The 20,885-nt window shown below is 42.2% G+C and overlaps 1 protein-coding gene and 1 long non-coding RNA gene across 10 annotated transcripts in view; one reads left to right on the top strand and one right to left on the bottom strand.

The window, feature by feature from the left end:
- The window catches only part of LOC113218725, a 53,311-nt gene that overhangs the window by 14,654 nt on the left and 17,772 nt on the right, over positions 1-20,885 (bottom strand). The window lies entirely within an intron of this gene.
- Positions 1-20,885, top strand: part of LOC726761 (paired box protein Pax-5) — a 142,289-nt gene that overhangs the window by 106,860 nt on the left and 14,544 nt on the right. For 8 of the 9 annotated variants that reach the window (XM_026440168.1, XM_026440173.1, XM_026440170.1 and 5 more), the window contains exons 4-5: positions 8,896-9,061; positions 14,602-14,799. In XM_026440168.1, the coding sequence (XP_026295953.1) occupies positions 8,896-9,061; positions 14,602-14,799 (364 nt within the window). Of the gene's footprint in view, positions 1-2,033; positions 3,278-8,895; positions 9,062-14,601; positions 14,800-20,885 lie in introns of those variants that run through there. The other variant, XM_026440171.1, reaches the window with a different exon arrangement.

The following is a 20,885-nucleotide window of genomic DNA, read 5'->3' as shown; positions in this document are numbered from 1 at the left end:
ATCCTTGGAAAGGTTGTAAAAAAAAAAAAAAGAAGTAGCCGTGGATGTAACAGGATGCGGTAATCGATCCAAGCGAGCGGGGAGGGACAATCGAAAACGCAGAATCGGGCTGCTAGGAAATTACGACGGGATCCCCGGCGGCTACCTCGAGTGTCAGGCTACGCCGGTTACGCAAACATGACATGGACGCGTTTCCCGATCTCACGTATCTAGTGTCGAGGAAGAGGAGAAGGAAGAGGGGGCTCCCTGTGAACGAAACAGCAGAGGCGGCGGAGGTGGAACAACCACCTTTACGAAGTTGGAAAGGTGGAGGAATGGAGTCGTGAAAGAGCGAACTCGAATGTAAACCGGACCCTTGTGAGATTCGCGGCCCAACGGCGGTCCCACCGACGCCGCACCATGGCTGACCGCACCTTCCGGCTGATTCCCGGGTCCCAGACCTTCCCAGAGCGATACACATTTTTAGACAGGTGGGGGGTCGCCGCCTTTTCTCCTCCAGAAGAAGATCTCCTTTCTTCCTTTTTCTTTTTTTTGCCTCTCTCTCTCTCTCCGTTTCATGCACCATTTACGATAGAGTCTTCGAATCGTGATATCGTTGCGAATCTATGCCTCGTCTCAGATATTCTTTCGCTTCTCGAGATCGATTATTGTCTCATCACTGTAATAATTTGTTCTAGTGAAAGGAGGGATTTTAGGGTTGGAAGAAGCTGTTAGATGAGTGATCGTGAAAAAAGGAAAGTAACAAACAAGTTTAATAAACTTTACTTCTATTTCTACGTGTATTAAGAACGCGTAATAGATATTTTTTCCCTTCTGGATCGCGGTCAAAGCGTTTTTTATCCATAAATCCTCGATACACGCGATATACGCGAAAGTTTGGCCGGGCAAATAACTCGGAGGGAGGGGGATGAGATGGGTAAAAATCGTGGTGATGGAGGGGAGGGGCAAGGGATGAGCGATTCGGGCGAATCGCTCGAAGGGTAATTGGGAATGCATTCGCGCGCATTGCCCAACTTTCGAGTTATGGCCTGCATAAAAGTGATAAGTTTCTTCCGGCGAATAAGCATCTATGGATTATAGATAAATGTTACACCACACCAGATTATATATATATATGTATATAGACGAGTCGTGTTCCCAAGGAAAAGTATCCCCAGCTCGTATACTTTTGTAAAACCAGTATCCCGCCCCACCCACTCCTCTCCTCCCCCCACTATGACACGCGTTTACTTGCGGATTCCTAGCCCTTTCCTCCCTTCCCGCTCTCCTCTCCTCACGAGAAGAGCCGTGGACAGCAGCGTTGCACGTAATCAGTCCCGTGATTAACCGCCTCCGAGTGCACCTCCTCCAAAACTGTTCGTTACAACGTTGTTTCGAAATTATTGTTTGTATAACATAACAATAGTCGTGCGAGTGAGTTTTCGAAAGGAAGAAAAGAAAAGAAGAGAGATTTTCTCCGGAAAAGAGAGAGTGAAAGAAAAAAAAGAAACGAAGGTGGTGTTTTGGGAAGAAGTGGAGCGACAAAGGGAAACTCTTAAATAAATAAAATCGATAAGGCGAGACACGGTGTCCAAGGAGAGCAAAAGAGGTTTCGAAGATTCCTCTCTCCCTCGGAGAGGGACGCAGCAGCTCATGAATAAGCGGCGCTCGCCGGGGGTGCGCGCCGCGTGATTTCGCGTGGGACTGTTGGCGGTAGACCAGCCGGCGAACGGTTTATTTCGCAACCTTTGCCACCATCCACCATCCCACGGATTTTCGCGATTCTTCTTCCCTTCTTCCCTCCCCTCCCCACCCCTCCCCGTCCCACGGCGGCGGCGGTGGATGCCAATAACGACGTTATCCCGCGCGACGCTCAAGCCGTTTCCGTAGAAACCCCGCGTAGCCGCCCCACCTCGGCCCCCCTCCCCACGTGATCCAGGCACGGGCCAATCCGTGGCCGGGATCCTCCCGGCTGGATGCTGGCCGAGGGATGCGAAAGGCGGGGTTGCGAGGCGCGTGGGGATGAAAGCTCGACGGGAGAGGCGGGGGTCGAAAAGCTTGGCCGAGTCACGTGTGCCCGTGAGCCAGAAGCCCTCGTCCCGTGCTTTCACGTCGTTGTCGCCAGCACGGCCGTGCCGCTTTTTGGGGTCCAGCCACCGTGTCACCGCGGCTGATAACGATAACGAGAGAGAGTCGGACGTGACCGGGAGAAGAGACCTCTTTTTCTTCTTCTTCTCCTTCTTCTTCTACTTTTTTTTCTTCTTCTTCTCTCGAAAACCACGCGACGACGAGCCAAGCCTCCCTTTCACGGGCTTGCTTCGTTGGCGAGCGTTCAACGGATCGCTCTCCCCCCTCCCTCCCTCCTTCCCCGAAAGGATCGTCCTTCCTTTCTTCTTCCCTTCCTTCCTTTCCTCGGTATCGGCGATTAGTATCTTTTGTTGTTATCAATTTCTCGGTCGAAAGTTCCTTCCTCCAAGAGATAAACAACCGGTCTATCTCTCCTTTTATCTATCTGTCCATCACTTTCTCTCGTCTCTTCGGGATGGATTGTTGTGACCCGGTTGATTGTTGAGAAAAAGGGGGATGGAGAAAGGAATACGGGAAGAAGTGATCGTCCTCCCTCGGATACGGTGAAGTGAGAATACTCAAGTGCTGGATAGGATAGTGAGAAAAGTGATTAACTTGTTCCACCCCCTTGAGTATAATATAAAAGTATATAAGTAATCCTCCAGAGATATTCGAACAGGAGAAGAAGAAGAGAATATTATTGTTGTTACGCGAATGACGGAAGAACGATGACGCGGAAGAGAGGCGAAAACCGCGTCGAGGATTCGCCGCGATTGTGGACACGGTGCGGGTCGAGTGGAGTTCAGTGATGCCTGGTGGTTCAGTGGTGTGAGGGAACAAGTCGGACGGGATAGATCGTAGATATTTCGAGATTCGGGTGTCGAAGATGAGCCTTCGACGGCCGACCGGGTGCTGGTCGAAGCCACCCGTCGTCCGGCACAAAGACGCTCCTGATGACGGTCATTGTACCGCCGCTCCGTAAACCAGATAGCCGGCACAAGACTTGGAAAGAAAGAAAGAAAAGAAAGAGAGAGGAGATAGTGGAAGAAGGACTGAGCGCCGTGTTCTTCGCCGGGGGAGTTTGAGAGAGTTTGCACGCGGCGCGAGCGAAATCGTGGAGAGGAAGCTCCAGCTGGATTCCCACAGCCGACGGCCGTCGGCTACTGAGGGGCCGAGATGGACCTCAGCACCGCCTATCGCTACAATCAGAACATGATGGAATACTACACCTGTAAGCTGACCACACGTGCACTTGTATGGAATATTGCCTCTTTTCTCTTTTCGTTTCGTTTGCTACATTTTGCTTAATTTTAAGGTAGATGTATATATATTATTATAGGTAATTGAAACGCTATAATGCTATAAAAGAAAAACGACCAAGTGGTTTCGCGCGAACTAGGTTAGAAGAGAGGCTTCCTATTTTTAATGAAGAATAGAAATGGACAGTCGAGCAAGAAGCGGTTAGGGGCGGAAAAAAAAAGCAGAAACAATCAACTCTCTTCTCGAGTCGATCGTGAGAGCGAACTCGTTAGCGTAAAAATCAATTTCTCTCGGATATCTCTGTTGCGGATCAATCGGTCCGTGGAATAATAGAGGCAAGGAAAGTCGATGGACGGTCCATCGGTTGGCGACAAATCTGCATCGTCGTTCGAGAAATCTCGCGATCCTCGTTCGGTTCCGTCGATAAAAAAAGCGAATGCGCGTTCGATCCTCTCGTGTTTATACGTTTTCCAAATTCGCGTGTGAAACGTTGAACAAATCCTCGCGCGAAATCTTCGAAATGAAATTCCTTTTTTCGAAAAAAAAAATTTGCTAGGCAAACGTTTGAACGAATCTTCTCCTCTCTTCACTTTACCTCGTCCACAATCAGGCGAGAATCGAGAAGAGAAATCCTCGATCGGAAAAATTCAAATCCGTGGAGGAGAAAAAGGGTGGGTTGTCGAGCACAACTTCCGGCGGAGCGAACGAAAGCGAGAATCCGGCGTAATCGCGCGTGAAGAGGGAAAAGTGTGTCCGAAACGGGGGAGGAGGGAGGGGAAAAAAGTGGACAGTTGGCGAGAGATCGAGGAAACCTTTTTCTATTCTTGTAGAAAGAAAAAAAACAGAGAGAGAGGGAGAAAGGAGGAGGACGATTGCGAACGATAGAGAGAGTTTTCAGAAATACGCGTGTATTAATTACGCATAGGGCATAGGAGTGTCGTTTTCGAAGCGGTTGTCCGCCAGTTCCGTTCGAATTAATGGCATGATAATAATTATGAAACATTAACAAGAACGGCGCGGTCAACGGGCGCGCATCGCAGCGCTGAATCGTTCCGCGACCAATCCCTTTCATTGAACGGGGAAAATTATCCGTGTAATTGCGGGGGAATTTGCCCCACGTTTTCGAACAGAGGAAAAATCCTCGATATCTGTTCACCGTTACTTTTATCCCTAAATTTACGAAAATTTTACCCTTTCTGTCGTTTTAAATTTTCTCTTTAAATTTTCCGCGAGGAACATTTCTTATTAAAATTAGAAAGGGATGACGATTTTTGAATTATCCAAGAGAGGAATCTGAATTAAATTTTTTCTTATAATTATTATAATACTTATTTATTTATCCAGAAAATTCAGATTGAATTAGAAAAATTAGGAATAGTAGAATTTTCGAAAAATATAACCAGAATCTTCTTTTTTTTCTTTTTACAATTTTCAATTCATCCAAATGAGGAGTTAAGAGCTCGTTTCCCCTGGAATTCGAGGTTAACGACGAAAACGATAACGGAATAAAACGAAAGGGTTGTATTTTATCTTTTTTAAAATTGATTCCCTCTAACTTTTTACTGTTATTAAATTAGATGGGCGACAGTGGCAAATTTCAGAAAAATAAGAGGAGGAGGGGGCACCCCACTTTTCCATTTCTATTTTTCAAACGACCGAATAATAAAGTCTAGCGTATTTCCAGCGTACGCCGGCAATACGTAACGCCAGATCGTAATGTAATACAGGAACAAAGCTGGTGGAGAAATATCGTGTGACCGATGCCGTGGAATCTACACACCCGTTCGCGAAAGTTTTAAAATATTTTTTCCCCCTCCCCTTTTTTATTGCTCGGTAGATTCGATGTCGACGAGATTTCGACTTCAGCTTCATCTTTTTTTCCCTTCCTCGAGAGCATATTTAAAAAAAATACGAAAACATTTCGAGCGTCCATCTTATTTAACAATCGATGCAAAGTAGCAATAAATAAAGTTTCATTGTTTTTAAAAATTAGGTTATTATTATTATGATTCATAATAGAAGGAAATGGATAACGTTTCGTCATTCGTTGCTTGCTTTTTTTTCCTCAACATCTGTATTCCTACGTCCTTGTATTGCATCGCCATTGAGTGAGGATGAAATCGTGATATGGTTATTAAAATATGATTCAAAGATAGATATTACGCGCGATGAAATCAATCTTTTATTGGTTCTTCCTCATCAAAGTATTAACTATTGAATAAAAGAAATTTGAATATGAACGCGGTTGAAGAAACAGAGACTCGTCTTACGTTTCAAACATCACAGTATGTATTTCGAATATTTTGCACATCGTTCTATTTCTACCAAATTATAATTGTCACTTTGTGAAATAATATTGATCGATGAAATTATAAATCGTGTTTGAATGACTAGAACAAATGATGATTCAACTTCATTTACTTTTATTCTGAATTACAAATAGTACCAAGCTCTGTTTAATCCTTTGAATATTTCAATAATATTTCGATCAACACTTGGATCACACGAATATTTTATCTATGTCGATAACCTATCCCTAATCCAGATTGCTCGTAATAACGAAGCAGTTTAGTTTTCCAATTCTTTTTTCTTCTTCCAATCCAATCTTTTTCTCGCGGACCATAGCCGACTATCGTCGAATTAATTCGTCTCGCGCGTTCCGCTCGAACGACGTGATTAACCGATCATCAAGAGTGTCCAATCGCCAATGGTCGCGTTCCACGTCCACGTCGCGGATCCGATTCAAATGGAGCCACTTACTTACCCGGCTGGAATAGAAAGAACCGTGAAGATAAGTAACGATACGTCCACTTCACGCTTCTCCCTTGGAATGACGGAAGGCTTCGAATGAGAAACGTGGCGGAAGTGGTTCGAACAGGCAGCCGGGTCAACACGTTTTGCATCGTTGTTCTTGCGAGGATCCATTGGAATTGGGAAAGGAACCGGCTTTTTCTTCGATTAACGAAAGCCAGTCGAGCGTGAGAAAGTTTGATTTTGACTCGTCTTAAAAGTATTCTAATTTCAAAGACTTCTCTTCGAAGATCCTCCAATGATCAAATTCCCCCTATTTTTGTATCTTCATGTACCTCGTCCATAAATACTTCAAAATTTGTTAAATTCCAGATCGAAGCTTACAAACAACCCTTGGAAAATTTCTTCTTTTAACAAATTCAATCTCGTTCGATCCCAAAGAAACAAACTTGATTGAAGAAAAAGGGTTAAGACAAGGGGTCAACGAAACGAGGCACCACAGAGAATTCAGAATTGCTCTCCGAAACGCGGATAATAAGCGTTGGTTTGGACGGCACGACAATTCGTAGTGGCACTGTTATCCCTGGATTCGGGGGGTTGGATGGGCCACCACGGTGTCCTCGTCCAGGGTATTCCTGTAGTATAGTTGCGGTCACCGGGCGTGACGAGGCGCGGCTGTGTGTGCGTGATCATGGTTGCTTTTGCCCCACCGGCATGATCCAGGGGATGACTATCATCCACCCCCGTGACTACCGGCCGCGCCACGGGGATGCGACCATAAACGCGAGAGCGAATTGATTTGCGACCGGAAAACGCGTATCGTTTCTGGTAATGATCGTTGGATCCCTTCATTGTCTTCGTACAGTGGAGATTGCCGGCGCGATAAAGCGGGGGGAGGGAGGGAGGGAAAAAGTCGGCGGTGGATTCGTGGAGACCGCCTCGATTTCGATAACAATGATGCCTCGGTGATGTGTAAATTGTGGTGGATAATTGGTAGATTGTTCGAATGCAAGGGATATTATAATAAGTGTGTCTTTGATTGATCAATGACAATTATTAATAAATTTTTTCGTTAAGAAATTTAATGATAATTAGGATTAGATATTGTAAAAAGATAAAATGTAGGATTAAAATTAAATGATATGGCGGCTTTTTATGTCTAATTAGAGATGCTTGTGGATTAATTTAATAGGAGTTTTAATTTATATATTTGTTTTATTTTAGAGAATAATAATTTTCAAATGAAAATGTAGTATATTCAAGATACAAGATGAATTTAATTTTAGAATTGTTTATTTTAATGTAAATATGAAAGAGGATTTAAAAGTAAGTTAAAGTAATCACTTTAATTGAAGATAGTTTTAAAAAATGTACAATTAAATACATTCTTTCAGAATCCAAGAATAATTACACTTTTCTTTGATCAACCATTGACAGTAAATCTACTAAAATCTACTAGAACGTCATCGAGATAGAATACAATTTTAAATTTTAAAGATCATCAATCACTTAATATAAATATATTTATGTATATATATAAAAGGTTCGATATGGCTAGGATACTTTTGCGGCCAACGGCGCAAAACAACAATTTCCGTGGCGAAAGAAACTCGGATAGTTTGCGCGTGTGCGAAAGCTGAACGACCGTGGGACAAATCTAGAATTAATTTTCTAGTAGAATAATCCCGGCTGAACGGGCAACAAGAAGATTCGTATCAGATCTTATTATACCCGGCTGCGTTACTGGAGCGCGTTAAAATCTCTCCTCTCTGAGAGTTGAAAGAAGAAGAAGAAGAGGAGGAGAAAAAAGATGGAGAAGAAGTCGATTAACCGGGTAAAAATAAGGAGGGAAAGCGAAGGGATGAGAGTGTTCCTCAAGTTGGTTGGCGGAGGAGGGGTTGAAACGAATGATGATCGAATCATCGGTGCACTGGCACGTACACGGGGACATATGTCGCGGTCCAGCAGAGGAAACTCGACCCCTCTCTTCTCCATTTACGATATTAGATGGAAGTTGGCGCGTTAGGTGGTCGTAATGCGCGCGAAAATAAAGTCGTAGTGGAGTTGAGGCGCGGGATGGAAAATCGAATGATCTGGAACACGTTGCTTTCATTATTGGCGAATGCGCCTCGTCCAAAGAGGAGGGGAAAGAAATACATTTTCGAGAATAAAAGATGAATTAAAAAGGGAGAGTCTTGTCTTGGAATAATTCCATTATATTGTTATTCACGATTTGCTTGATTTTCTGAAAGATATGATGTATCCATTGTAAGATTGTAATTGTTTTTGTAACCATTTTCTTTTACGGGATTTATAATCTCGTTTACTATACGAAGAATGTAGAAGTACGTAGTAGATTGAAGATAAGTTTAAAGTAGATTCTTATTTATATATATTTCATCTATTTTTTATTTATACCGAATTTCTGAAGCCTTGCCAATCTCAATTTAATCTTCTACGAAACTTCATTCCTTCTCGATCGTCGCGTTCCAAGTTAAAATTCGAAAAATCGATCATTCGATAAGAGATTTTTGAATCGAAACGAAAATTCTTTAAATATCTTATTATATAGAAAAAAAAAACTCTTAAGAGAAGAAAATTTGCACGTCCTCCGATCTCTACTCTCTTTCCAAACCTTGCATCCCGAGAAACCTCTCCTCTCCTTCTCTCCATCTCTCGATGCAAGATCGAGAATTGGTGTATCTCTGACGAGGAAGGTATTATAAATCGAAACGATCGGGGAACGATGGTTCTTCTGGTGGAAAGAAGACGGCCCCGCGTTGGTCGTCGTGTCCCCCCCCTTTCTCGGCTAATGCATTATCGATTTCCATTTTCCAGGCCACGGCGGAGTTAACCAGCTCGGCGGCGTCTTCGTGAACGGAAGGCCCCTACCGGATGTAGTGAGGCAGAGGATCGTCGAGCTGGCGCACAGCGGCGTCCGACCGTGCGACATTTCCAGACAACTCAGGGTATCTCACGGCTGTGTATCCAAGATACTGTCGAGGTGAGTACCGCCCGGCACAATCCCGCCCGTATCCGTTACAACCGCACCACACTTTTGCTTTTTGCCCTCCTCTTTTCCTTTCCCTTCCGCCTCGATTTCGATCGACTCGATTTGTTATTACCGCGCGCGATACGATTCCTCGATCCTCCGTGATCCGGTTTCATCCGGTTGCAAATTAATTGGGTTTAATTGGAAACGGTCCAAGGATCGCTCGATCCTTTTAATTGAGTTTAAGAGTTTCTTTCTGTAGCTCGAAGATTTGTTTTTTTTTTTGGATTATTATTATTATTATTCAGGTTTAGAAAGAATCAAGAGTGTAACGAAGAATCGGTAAATACTTAAGAATCCATATTTGAAAAGAAAGAGACACTTTTATTTTCAAACAAAATCCTTTATCAATCAAAGTATATATATGTGGAGAAGGGAGTGTATAACTCGTCGATAACGCCGTAATTTCCGCGCTTCCAAGTTCCAAGTGGCCAAGGAAAAGAGAAGTGAAGGGGGGGGAGGAAAAAAGTAGAGTGATTTAATTAAAGACGGTGTTAGGACCACGAGGCGGACGAAGCCGGGGACGAAATTGCGACGCCGGAAGGAAGGAACCACCCCTCTTCCGGCCGCGGTGGGGGTTGCCAGCGGGTGCGACGATATGCGGTTTCCATGTTTTTTCCACCCTCCGCCCCGCGTTACATAACGGGTGGCCTCGTGCCGTTTTGATGGCCCGAATGTCATACGTCCCCACAGCTGGAATATCATTCTCGCATATACCTCTTTCATGTGTACATATATATATATATATATATATATGTATATAAATATATGTGTGTGTGTTATATATCATATATGTGTACGCACAATAGGCTGGATTATTTACTACTTTACTGCTTCTCGAGTTACCGTCCCTTGGATTTTCCCTTATATTTTTTCTTCTTACGCGATGCGAATCGAATTTAAGTTTATTACAGCGGGTGCATCTCGTTATCTAACCTTTTGGATTTTGGTAAATATTTTTCAAGAGGGTAATTAAGAAGGTATATATATATTCTTCTCGAATGTATGATAAATTTCTTGGTAAAATGAGAGCTCAAAAGTTGGATCTTTCGTTTCGAAGATAGATTCGCTTTCGATTTGCAATTCAAAGATGTAACCTCTTTCTCTGGAGAGGTACTTTAACGTTGGAAGAACCGTATTGGAAGAATCGGAAAGAGGATTTGAGGAAACGATCGTTTTTCGAACGGATCGTTATAGCGTAGATGCTCGCGTGGAAAATTAATTAACGAAATTCATTCGGAGAAAATTGGCCGCGGTAAATCCGATTTTGGACGATTTTCAAATCAAATGCCCGATTTATCGCGTATAACGATATTAATAGTGTTGTGAGCATAGATTAACAGGTGTATTAACGATGGTATATCGACTTATTTTTCAGTGGATTTATCGGGCGATCGAATAAAGTCGGTTAACGCGTTAATCAAACCAGGAAAAGAAAATGTCGGCTCAACGATTGTTTTGCAACCGGTTTCCAAATCAATTTATTCAAAATCGGGTAGGGAAATAAATTAAATCGAAAGATGGAGCAACCATTATTGCCTACCTTTCCCTTTACCTCTCGCTTTTTGCTTTGATTTAAAATTTAGAAAGCATCGAACGAAATTTGCATTTTTCTGATGGAATGTATTATTTCGCGATGGATAAAAGAAGTTACGTAATTTTCTAATTAAAAGTTCGAGGATAAAAATCCGTTTTATGATTATTCGAAATTATTAGCCGATTATTTTAAAGGAACAAAATTTTGAAATGATCCTTGATAACAATCCTTGATGCAATTTTTCATTATAATTTAAAAATTATTCGAAGCGTGCAAGTTAAATCACTCTCTCTGAGAAACTTTTCTAAAAAAAACCTTTCTTACTATCGTTTTTAATTTCTAAATAACACTCGAAATTATTTTATACGATTTATCGTTAGAAATCGTCGAAATATTCGACTCGTCGTGTCCCTAAACAAGAATCGTTTTATTCCACGGTTTAAATTTACTTTTCTTACTCTCTTTTTAATTTCTAAATCATAGATTCGCTGCATCGTTAAAAATCATCGAAATATTACTCGACTTGTCCTTAAACAAGAATAAGAAGAATTTTATTCCACGGTTTAATTTTAGCTTTCTTACTCTCTTTTTAATTTCTAAATAACACTCGAACACTCTTAATTTCTAAAATAAAATTCTAAATAAAAGTAATTTTTTTTTTTAAATAATACTCGAAATTACTTTGTACAATCAATCGTTAGAAATCGTATCCTTCTTACTCTCTTTTTTAATTTTTAAATAAAGATCAACGCATCGTTAGAAATCGTATCTTTCTTACTCTCGTTTTTAATTTTTAAATAACAATCAACGCATAATTAGAAATCATACTTTTCTTACTGTCGTTTTTAATTTCTAAATAATACTCGAAATTATTCTATACGATTCGCTTCATCGTTAGAAATCGTCGAAATATTACTCGACTCGTCCCTAAACAAGAATAAGAAGAATTTTATTCCACGGTTTAATTTTAGCTTTCTTACTCTCTTTTTAATTTCTAAATAATACTCAAAATTACAATCAATCGTTAGAAATCGTACCTTTCTTACTCTTGTTTTTAATTTCTAAATAACACTCGAATACTCTTAATTTCTAAAATAAAATTCTAAATAATAATTAAATAAAATTCTAAATAAAAGTAATTTTTAAATAACACTCGAAATTACTTCGTACAAGGATCGTTGGAAATCGTCAAAATATTACTTGACTCATCCTTAAACAATAATCGTTTTATTCCACGCTTTAAATTTACATTTCTTACTCTCTTTTTTAATTTCTAAATAATATTCAAAATTACTTCGTACAATCAATCATTAGAAATCGTATCTTTCTTACTCTCGTATTATTAATTTCTAAATAACAGTAAAATAAAATTCTAAATAAAATTAATGTCTAAATAACGCTCGAAATTACTTCGTACAACAACGGATCGTTGGAAATCGTCGAAATATTACTCGTCCCTAAACAAGGAACGTTTCGTTCCACGGTTTAAGTTTAACTTCCCACCGGTTCGAAGACACAGTTGCGCACAATTTTACAAGGTGCAGATTTTACAGTCACTTCTTCCAGCGAAAACTGCGGGGTGAAAACGGCGACTGAGACGCTGTTAACGGCCAGGCTTTACGCAGTCACGCGCCACTGATACGTCGCGACGCCTGTTCTTCGAGGAATCGTGACGATTTCCGCGTACACGTACAAACGAAACGGAAGTGGCGGGCGAAGGTTCACGGAGACGGCGTTGAAAAGTTTGCGACACACCTCGTTTCGCGAGGAAACGTTGTCTAACGCGGCGGATGCGCGAAACCACCTTTTCAGATCCCGGTTCAGTTGTTCTGCAACTTTTATGTATTCATTTATAGAAATTATAGAAATCGCCGTAATTTTAACACGTTTTCAGATCCCGATTCAGTTGTTCTACAACTTTTACGTACATTTATAGAAATTATAGAAATCACCGTAATTTTAACACGTTTCGGTGGATTAAATTAATTATTTTATTAGAATTTTGTTTGGAATCTCACGAGAAGATTCTTTCTAATTCTATATCTTCGATAATTCGAAGAGTATATCTATAAGAATTTTGAAACGTTTAAATATTTATCATATCATTTATCATTTATCATTTCAATTGCTGACAGCAGACAATCCGATGGAATTGAAACAATTTCTGACACATTACTCTTTCATTATATCATTACTCAGATACATTATACAACAATTAATATAAAAGCGTGGTAGAAACTCGAATAATAATTATCAAGGAATTGAAATTAGAAGCGTTGGATCAAACAATTATTCCCTTTCTCAATTATAGCTTCCTCGAAAGCTTCTCGAAAACTCGTTAAATTTTTCTAAGCTAACCATTCCATAAAAATTCGTAAAATTCACGGTCTATCGAGGCACGGGTCCAAAATCGAAATTAATACAGGAGGGGTGAAAGGGTCGATTTAAAAAGGAAAGGAAGAAAAAAAATCGCACGACGTAATGGGCATTTCACGGTGGGACGTAGGGGCGGGGAACAAAGCGAAGCGAACGGGTGAAACACCGCCATGTGGAGCGGAGGGAATGGGGTTTTACGCCAGATATAATCGTAATAATTTCGACCCCCCCTCGAATCGTTTAAAGGAACCCTCCCACGGATCTTTCCACTGTAACAGGTTCACCAGTGAACTCGTTTTCTCTTTTCTTTTTTTCCTTCCCCAATATTGCACCCAGCGAATTACAATTTATAGATAAATTGATCGATATCCAATTTTAACGAGTCTCCATTATCCTCGGCATCGAAAGAAAGACTGACTCATAATCAGACTCAAATCTGTCATAAGGAAGATGATAGTAACTCATTTTTCAATAAATTCTCAGCAATTTCTTTACAATTTCTTTCTAAATAAATAAATTCTTTCCAAAATAATCGGATTCCTCGATTTCTCCAAATTTCTTCCCTTAATTTCCTTCGACAATTGGCAACGACAATTCGAACCGGTTTGAATCGGCTTCTCACGATCAACCCGTCTTCTTCGAATGGCGCCGAGTGTATTCGTCGTGTTCAAGATTCCCGGCGAAACTACGATCCGAAAAGAAAATCCCCCTCGACAATTTTTCCCCCCGAAGAGAAGGATCAACGCGTATATACACCTACGTGTATATGGGATAGAAGAGATAGGATAGATAGAGAGGAGAGGGGAGGGAAAATTGGCCGCGTAGTCGAAGCGGGCATGAGTCGACGCCGGCGGCGGACCCACATCCATCAAGGCGGCCCACAAGCGGACCATTATTGCGGGCTTTCTGCCGTAATTGAATTTAAGCACCAGCGAAGATATTATTTAACTAATTAGGCACAAAGGGCGCGTTCACGGCGGCCCGCCAATCGCGATTGGCCATCGCGCGCGCATACACGCGACGGGGAGAGGGGGATGGAAGAGGCGCAGGGAGGGAGGGAGGGAGGGAGTGGAGAGAGGGAGGGAAAGGAGAGGGAAGGGGGTGGAGGTAGAAGCCGTTTGTTTTAAAACAGCCGGTCGTTGACGCGTCGCTGGACGGCGATTCGTTATTCCGACGTTGGCCGCACGTCGCGGGAAAAACGATCGTTCCCTGTGTTCCTCCCTCTCTCTCTTTTCATCCCTTTTCATCCCGTTCGAGGAGGAGGGAGAAGAGGGAAAAGAGTGGACCAGTCGTTTCCAAGACAATGATTAAAACAAATAATTAAAATTGTAAAAGATCTTTTAAGATGTTTGAAATTTTAGAGGAATACACAATGTTATAGAAGTTTTTATTAATTGAAATTTATACTGGAGAGATATACATCGATTATTATAAGCAACGATGCTTTTAAACTCGTAGATGTATCTTTGAACAAAGTGTCGAACCTTATTATATTATTTGGCATATCATATCTGGAAGCGATACAGTTTGTGTAGTTGATATCGATTTATCGGTTTCTTTTTTTCTTTTTTATTCGCAGGTATTACGAAACTGGTAGCTTCAAGGCCGGGGTTATAGGCGGCTCGAAGCCGAAGGTAGCGACGCCACCGGTCGTGGAAGCGATCGCTAATTACAAGAGGGACAATCCGACTATGTTTGCGTGGGAGATCAGGGACCGATTGCTCGCGGAAGGCATTTGCTCGCAGGACAACGTGCCATCCGTCTCCTCGATCAACCGGTGAGTACTAATCATATTAATTAATCGCGTTTTAATAAAATAAAAAATTGTATTTTTATCTCGTTAAAAATTCTGAACAATATTTAATATTTATAACGCTGTTTATGAAAAAAATATAAATGTGCTCTTTTGAAAGGATGTTATTAAATCTGTTGGCAATTATTCAATTGCATCAGAGCGTTCTCAAATCAATCCTATTAAAACGACTAAAAGAAATCACTATTAAAAAAAAATAAAAACAAGCAACAAGTTATTCAATGCAAATTTTATGTATTATAATAAAAATTGTAGTCGATTTCTCGCTTTGATTGTTGAAAATTAACAAGTAACAAGATAGTGTTAAATAAAATTTATACAAAAAAAAAGAGAGAAGGGGTATATATGTAGGTATATAATTTCCAAATTATCACTTCAATTATAATATCAAAATAATCGTCTTTGTATATCTTTAAAAATTATACTTCCTATTCCACATATTACAATTTCAATATATTATGCTATAAATTTTAATAGATACGATATAAAATATTATAATTGATTATATTTTAAAAGATACGATATCCAAACGTTTCATCAATCGTTTAACCAAGTACAATCCCCTCACCCCGTTCACAGCAATCGAAGAAATTTTATCGCGAAGAAGAAAGGGGGCGCGAACAGCATATGCCCGATCGCCAATGGGACCGATTAGTTATCCGACGAGACGAGCAACAATCATCCCCTCCCTCGGAATCGAGATAAGCGCACCCCGATCCTATTGACCTTTCGCAGGTTCCTCCGGGAATGGAGGGGGAGGGGGCCGATTAATTCAAGTGTTTTTACGTAGCCCGAGCTTTCGATGGAACGGGGTGGTGGCGTGGCCAGGAAACACGAGAGTATCCAGTGGGTGAAAAGGGGGAGCCGGGCCCCCGTGGGACGGTATTACAGCGTATCAGCACCGCGCTGAACTGAACCGAGTGGAGGGATCCCCTTTTTCTCGCGCAACGAAAAACCTGGTTGGAGGAGGAGGAGAAGAAGGAGGAGGAGGAGGAGGAAGGGAGATGGATGGAGATAGGGAATGGAAAATGGGAAAGGAGACCACTGGGGTACCATTGATCGGCACACATATGTCCCGAGATTTAATCAGTCGCTACTTAAGACCTTATCTCGCTCCCTGTTTCATCCCTTTCCTCACTCTCTGTCTCCCCTTTACTTTCGATCCACGCCGCGAGGGCTGTGATAATGTAATCGAGCGTAATGCGGATCGAATTGGTTGGCGCAAGTGAAATCCACTAACGCGATTTCCGGCGGCCACGGCCGTTGATGGAAACGCACGCAAATTAACCTCCGCTCCTCCGCAACCTGAAGAGAGAGAGTTTAAATCGTTGAAGAATTTTCTAGGATTAAAGAGGATTACTTTTTTCTATTTTTAACGCGTCGATCTGAACAAAATCGTGTATTTTTAAATCGTGATTCGATTCGAGACTGTGTTCGAGATACCCAGTGGAATATTTTCCATTATTTTCTTCGATTGCTATTTCGTACACTCTCGATCGCAAATAATCATAATACGTGATAGATTCTGAGAGGTCTCGAAAATGAATTTCGTTAAAACATAGTTATTCTGCCGCATAGTTTTCGCAACAATTCGAAAGGATGAAAAGGAAAGCGGGCCGGTGACTTCTTGGTTCGCGCGCAATATTTCCCATTTCCCTCGTTGCGGATCGACGTCGATAGTTTCACGATCTGGCCACGGCAGCGTGAAACGTGGGCGTATGTAGGTACAGGAATCGCTTTCTGGCCGAGGTTTTCGACGTGTTCCAGGATTGCGGGGAGGAGGGTGCGGCGGTGGCTTGTTGCTCGACCGTCTCCTCCACCTTCCTCTCCCTCAACTTCTCTCCATCTCCAACCTCTTTCCCTCCTTATCCTCCGTGTCCCCGCACCACCAAGGCCCAGATGGCGGGTGGGTATTGATCTGAATCCGGAGAGCAGATCGGGTGGAAAAACTTAGCCCGCGGATACCTTTACCTCGCCACGATATCCTACATGCGTCCTATCCTATCTCGACCTGCCCTCCCCCTCCACCCACTCACGTACGCTCACCACGAGCCCGCAACCTTCCGCCCCCATTTACGTGTGGGTAAATGTATTTCCGGTTGCCGAGCAATGGATGCTGGCCGCCTCGTGAAAATCGATCCTAGGCAAAAAATCGATAACACTTTTGAGGAAAGACAAAGTTACCTTATCCTACGTAATGGAGATATTCCGATATCCGGTTGAAAAAATTGATATTAATAGATATTTAGATATCTAAATGGATATATTTTAGATTATTTCGAGAGGAGTTGATCGATGAAAGCTCGCGAAAAATCAAAGATTCGATTCGCAGTTGGTGAAAAAAGGAACGCACGCAATCGAGATTTCTCTCGGACGGAGGCGGCACTCCGGGCCGGGATTTCTCCCATTACGAGCGTGTCTCGGTTTTTCTAGCTTCGAGCTAGCTTTCGTACGGAGAAATAATGATACGGCTAATATAATGTATTGTCCTGCTTTTGCCGGGGCACTTCGAAATGAGACCGGCCGCCGCGAGCCGGAGACACGGAGGGAGGAGGGAAAGGTTGGTGGCCAGACGGTAAAAAACCGAGGAGAGCGAAATAATGGAGTGGCTTTCGCGAAAAATAACAGATATATATATATATATCCCGTGAGTAGTATCGAGGGAAAACAAGCGAAAAACGCGGCCAAGATTGGGACAGTGACTGTTCGAGCGAGTTCTCCCCCACTTTGCTGAATCGACCATATTTCGCTTCTTTCCTTTTCTTTTCTCGTTTGTTGCTCTTTAATCCCGCCAATTTTTCTCTCCTTCCTCTCTTCAACATCTTCTTTAACCGAGCCAATTATAACGTAACTTTAAAAATCTTCTCCATTCTCTTTTCTCTATTTTATTTAAAAAAAATTCGCCTATTTTTATCCGTTTAAAAATCTTCTCCATTTTCTTCTCTCTTCTCTATTTTATTAAAAAAAATTCGCCTATTTTTATCCGGAAGAATCGAAAAAGAATCGAAAAGGATTCTTCTCTTCGTTTGAGAAGAAGATTTGAGAAAACTTGGCCTCCGTTGTTTTTGATGCACGGTCAGAAGAGGAGAAGGAAAGAAGGGAGAAGAGAGAAATGGCTGCGATGGTACCACGGCGGATTTTCGGGAGGAAATATTGATAGGCTTCGGGGTACGGGCTGCGGAGTCACGCTCGAGTAGCCGGCTCTCGGTCGAGGCTCTATCATTGCGCACACATAGCCTCTCTCTCTCTCTCTCCCTCCTTCGTTCACTTTTCCTCCTCCCCCCCGAAGAACGCCTTCCTCCTTTCAGGGAGGAAGTCTCAGGGGCAGATCGATAAGGAGCGAGGTTCGCCCGAGGGCTTTACGCCGGCTTCCACAGCCTCCTTCTTCCTCCGTTTCCTCCGACGCAACCCCCGTAGACGTCACGGCCTCGCGTGTGCCTCGCGCTCTCGCCCTTTCTTCTGCGGCTTCCTCGACCTTAGTCGATAGGATGCCTCCCTCGACTTCCTGTTTTCTTCCAACCGCGGGTCCTTTTCTTTCTCCTCCTGTACTCCTCTTAACCTGCTAACTGCCAACCGATCGGTTCGAATTTTTAAAGCTGGATGTGCTTCTTTCGATCGAAAAGAATTTTTTCTTCCTCTCTAAAATGAATTTATAATCGATCAGTTCTCTTCGTTCGAGCGAATTTTTAAAACTGGATGTACCTTCTTCGTATTTCGATCGAAAAGAATTTTTTCTTCCTCTCTAAAATGAATTTATAATCGATCAGTTCTCTTCGTTCGAGCGAATTTTTAAATGGATGTGCTTCTTTCGATCGAAAAGAATTTTTTTTTTCTCTCTAAAATGAATTTATAATCATTATAATCGATCAGTTCTCTTCGTTCGAGCGAATTTTTAAACCTGGATCCTCGTATTTCTTCTTCATATTTATATTTCGATCGAAAAGAATTTTTTCTTTCTCTCGAATGAATTTATAATCGATCAGTTCTCGTTTGAGCGAATTTTTAAAACTTGTGTTTCTTCTTCTTCTTCTTCTTCTTTATATTTCGATCGAAAAGAATTTTTTCTTTCTCTCGAATGAATTTATAATCGCCAATCGAGCAAATTTTTAAAACTCGTGTTTCTTCTTCTTCTTCTTTATATTTCGATCAAAAATAATATTTTTTTTTTTCTCGAATGAATTTATAATCGTCGAGCGAATTTTTAAAACTCGTGTTTCTTCTTCTTCTTCTTCTTTATATTTCGATCGAAAAGAATATTTTCTTTTTCTCGATTTTCTTATAATCGATAATATATAAGGAAATACTTTTTGCTGATCGAATTGAAGGAAAGTATATATTTTTCTGTTTAACAGGAGGGATTCCCAACAGGTTGAAAAGTGAATCTTTCAAATCGCGTCCGATTCATCATCGCCCCCACCCCCCGCGCACCATTAATTCGACGTAATGAGCATGGAAGGCAACAACAGTTGGTAGGAAATCTGTCGGCCGGAATCTCTCGATGGAATTGTATCAATCTGTCATCGCGAAACGGCGCGCTCTCCTTTTTCCGCTATCGCGCCGGGTCAATCTCCCGTGGAGGACCTCGCTGCTTTCACGCTTCTCTCCATTACTTCCATATCATTTCGCACCCCGAAAAACTCCAAAAGGAGAGCCATATGGCCGAATACCATCAGAGAGACAGAGAGAGAGAGACGAGAGGGGCGGCCAATGGGAATGGCTGCTACTTTCATGCCACTTTCGACTTTCCGCTCCGCGTCACCGGTATCTCCCTGTTCATCTTTCGCTTATTAAATTACATCCCCATAAATAAACTGCCTGCCCACCTCGGCTCCCTTATTTACCATTCCATCGACTTCGCGGAAAGGACAACCCCTTCTTCGTGAAATCGTCTATTTTGTGGAAAAGGATTATAATTTTTTCTTCTTCTCTTCCTGAAGAGATTAGAAGAAAAAGATTTGATTTCTTTCGAGGGATGGAATTAAAGGTGAGAGGCGGATGCAGGCCGGAAGGAGAGACAATATGGGTGCAACGGGTGAAGTTTCGTTAAAGCAGCCATATTTGCAGAGCGCGGATAGATAGAGAGACCCCTCCTACGTAAAGCGAGGGAGCACCCTCGGGGTTGGACCTCGAGGATCCTACCTAGGGGATGATGGTACACGTCGAGAGCTGCGGCGGCGCGTATCCATAACCGTCCTTTGTCTGGATAACGCAATTATTACCGCGTTTCATCATACCCCCTCGGTCGAAATTAGCCTCAAATGAAGTTACAATTACGGTATATACTCCCCGGCGTCGAAACGATGCTGTGCAGGGAGGGAGGGAGGAAAAGAGAGGGAGGGAGGAATTCAGGGGTTGAACGTCGATGACGACGGCCACGACCACAACAACAAGGAGAGGACCCAGGCCGAGATACGCAATCCAGGTTGCCGTGGAAACGTCAGAGGACAGACGGAACCGCAATGAAACCGGATGGCCGCCTACTCTGCCGTCCCATAATGCTTTTGTTCTTTGCCGAGTGCTGGGATACCGGAGTTATTCGGCCGGTGCACCAGTCAAAACGCTTTGTCCATGAGAAGCACATTACCCATCCGATATTTCTTATTTATTCTGAATGATTAGAATTTGTTCAAAGATGAAAATTCCTCGTGTCTTCTTTCGTACAATTTCATCGAGATACATTTGAAAGGAAATGATTTGTGGCCGTTCTTTGAAAGAAAATTTGAATGACGAGGAAATGAAATTCAGGAAATCGGACAGATTTCGAAGATGATTTAATGGAAACGGGTAGATTCGATCGCGAAACGAGGGAAGGGACGGAATTTGTGCGATGACTCGCGGATACAGCCGTTTAATAAACTGATGACGCCCGATGATTGACAGCTAATGAACCATCGAATATTCGAAGATTAATCGGCTATCTCCAATGAAGTAATCACGGAGAAGTTTAATCGAATATTATTGCCCGCCATGATATGCCCAGTAATCGAGCGTGGCACAAAATGGCGACGTCACTCTGCCACCCTCAAATCTACGAGATTCATCTGATCGTT

The sequence above is a fragment of the Apis mellifera genome, linkage group LG4 (genome assembly GCF_003254395.2).
Source record: "Apis mellifera strain DH4 linkage group LG4, Amel_HAv3.1, whole genome shotgun sequence".
Classification (NCBI taxonomy): domain Eukaryota; kingdom Metazoa; phylum Arthropoda; class Insecta; order Hymenoptera; family Apidae; genus Apis; species Apis mellifera.
This window is presented reverse-complemented; position numbering and strand designations above follow the sequence as displayed.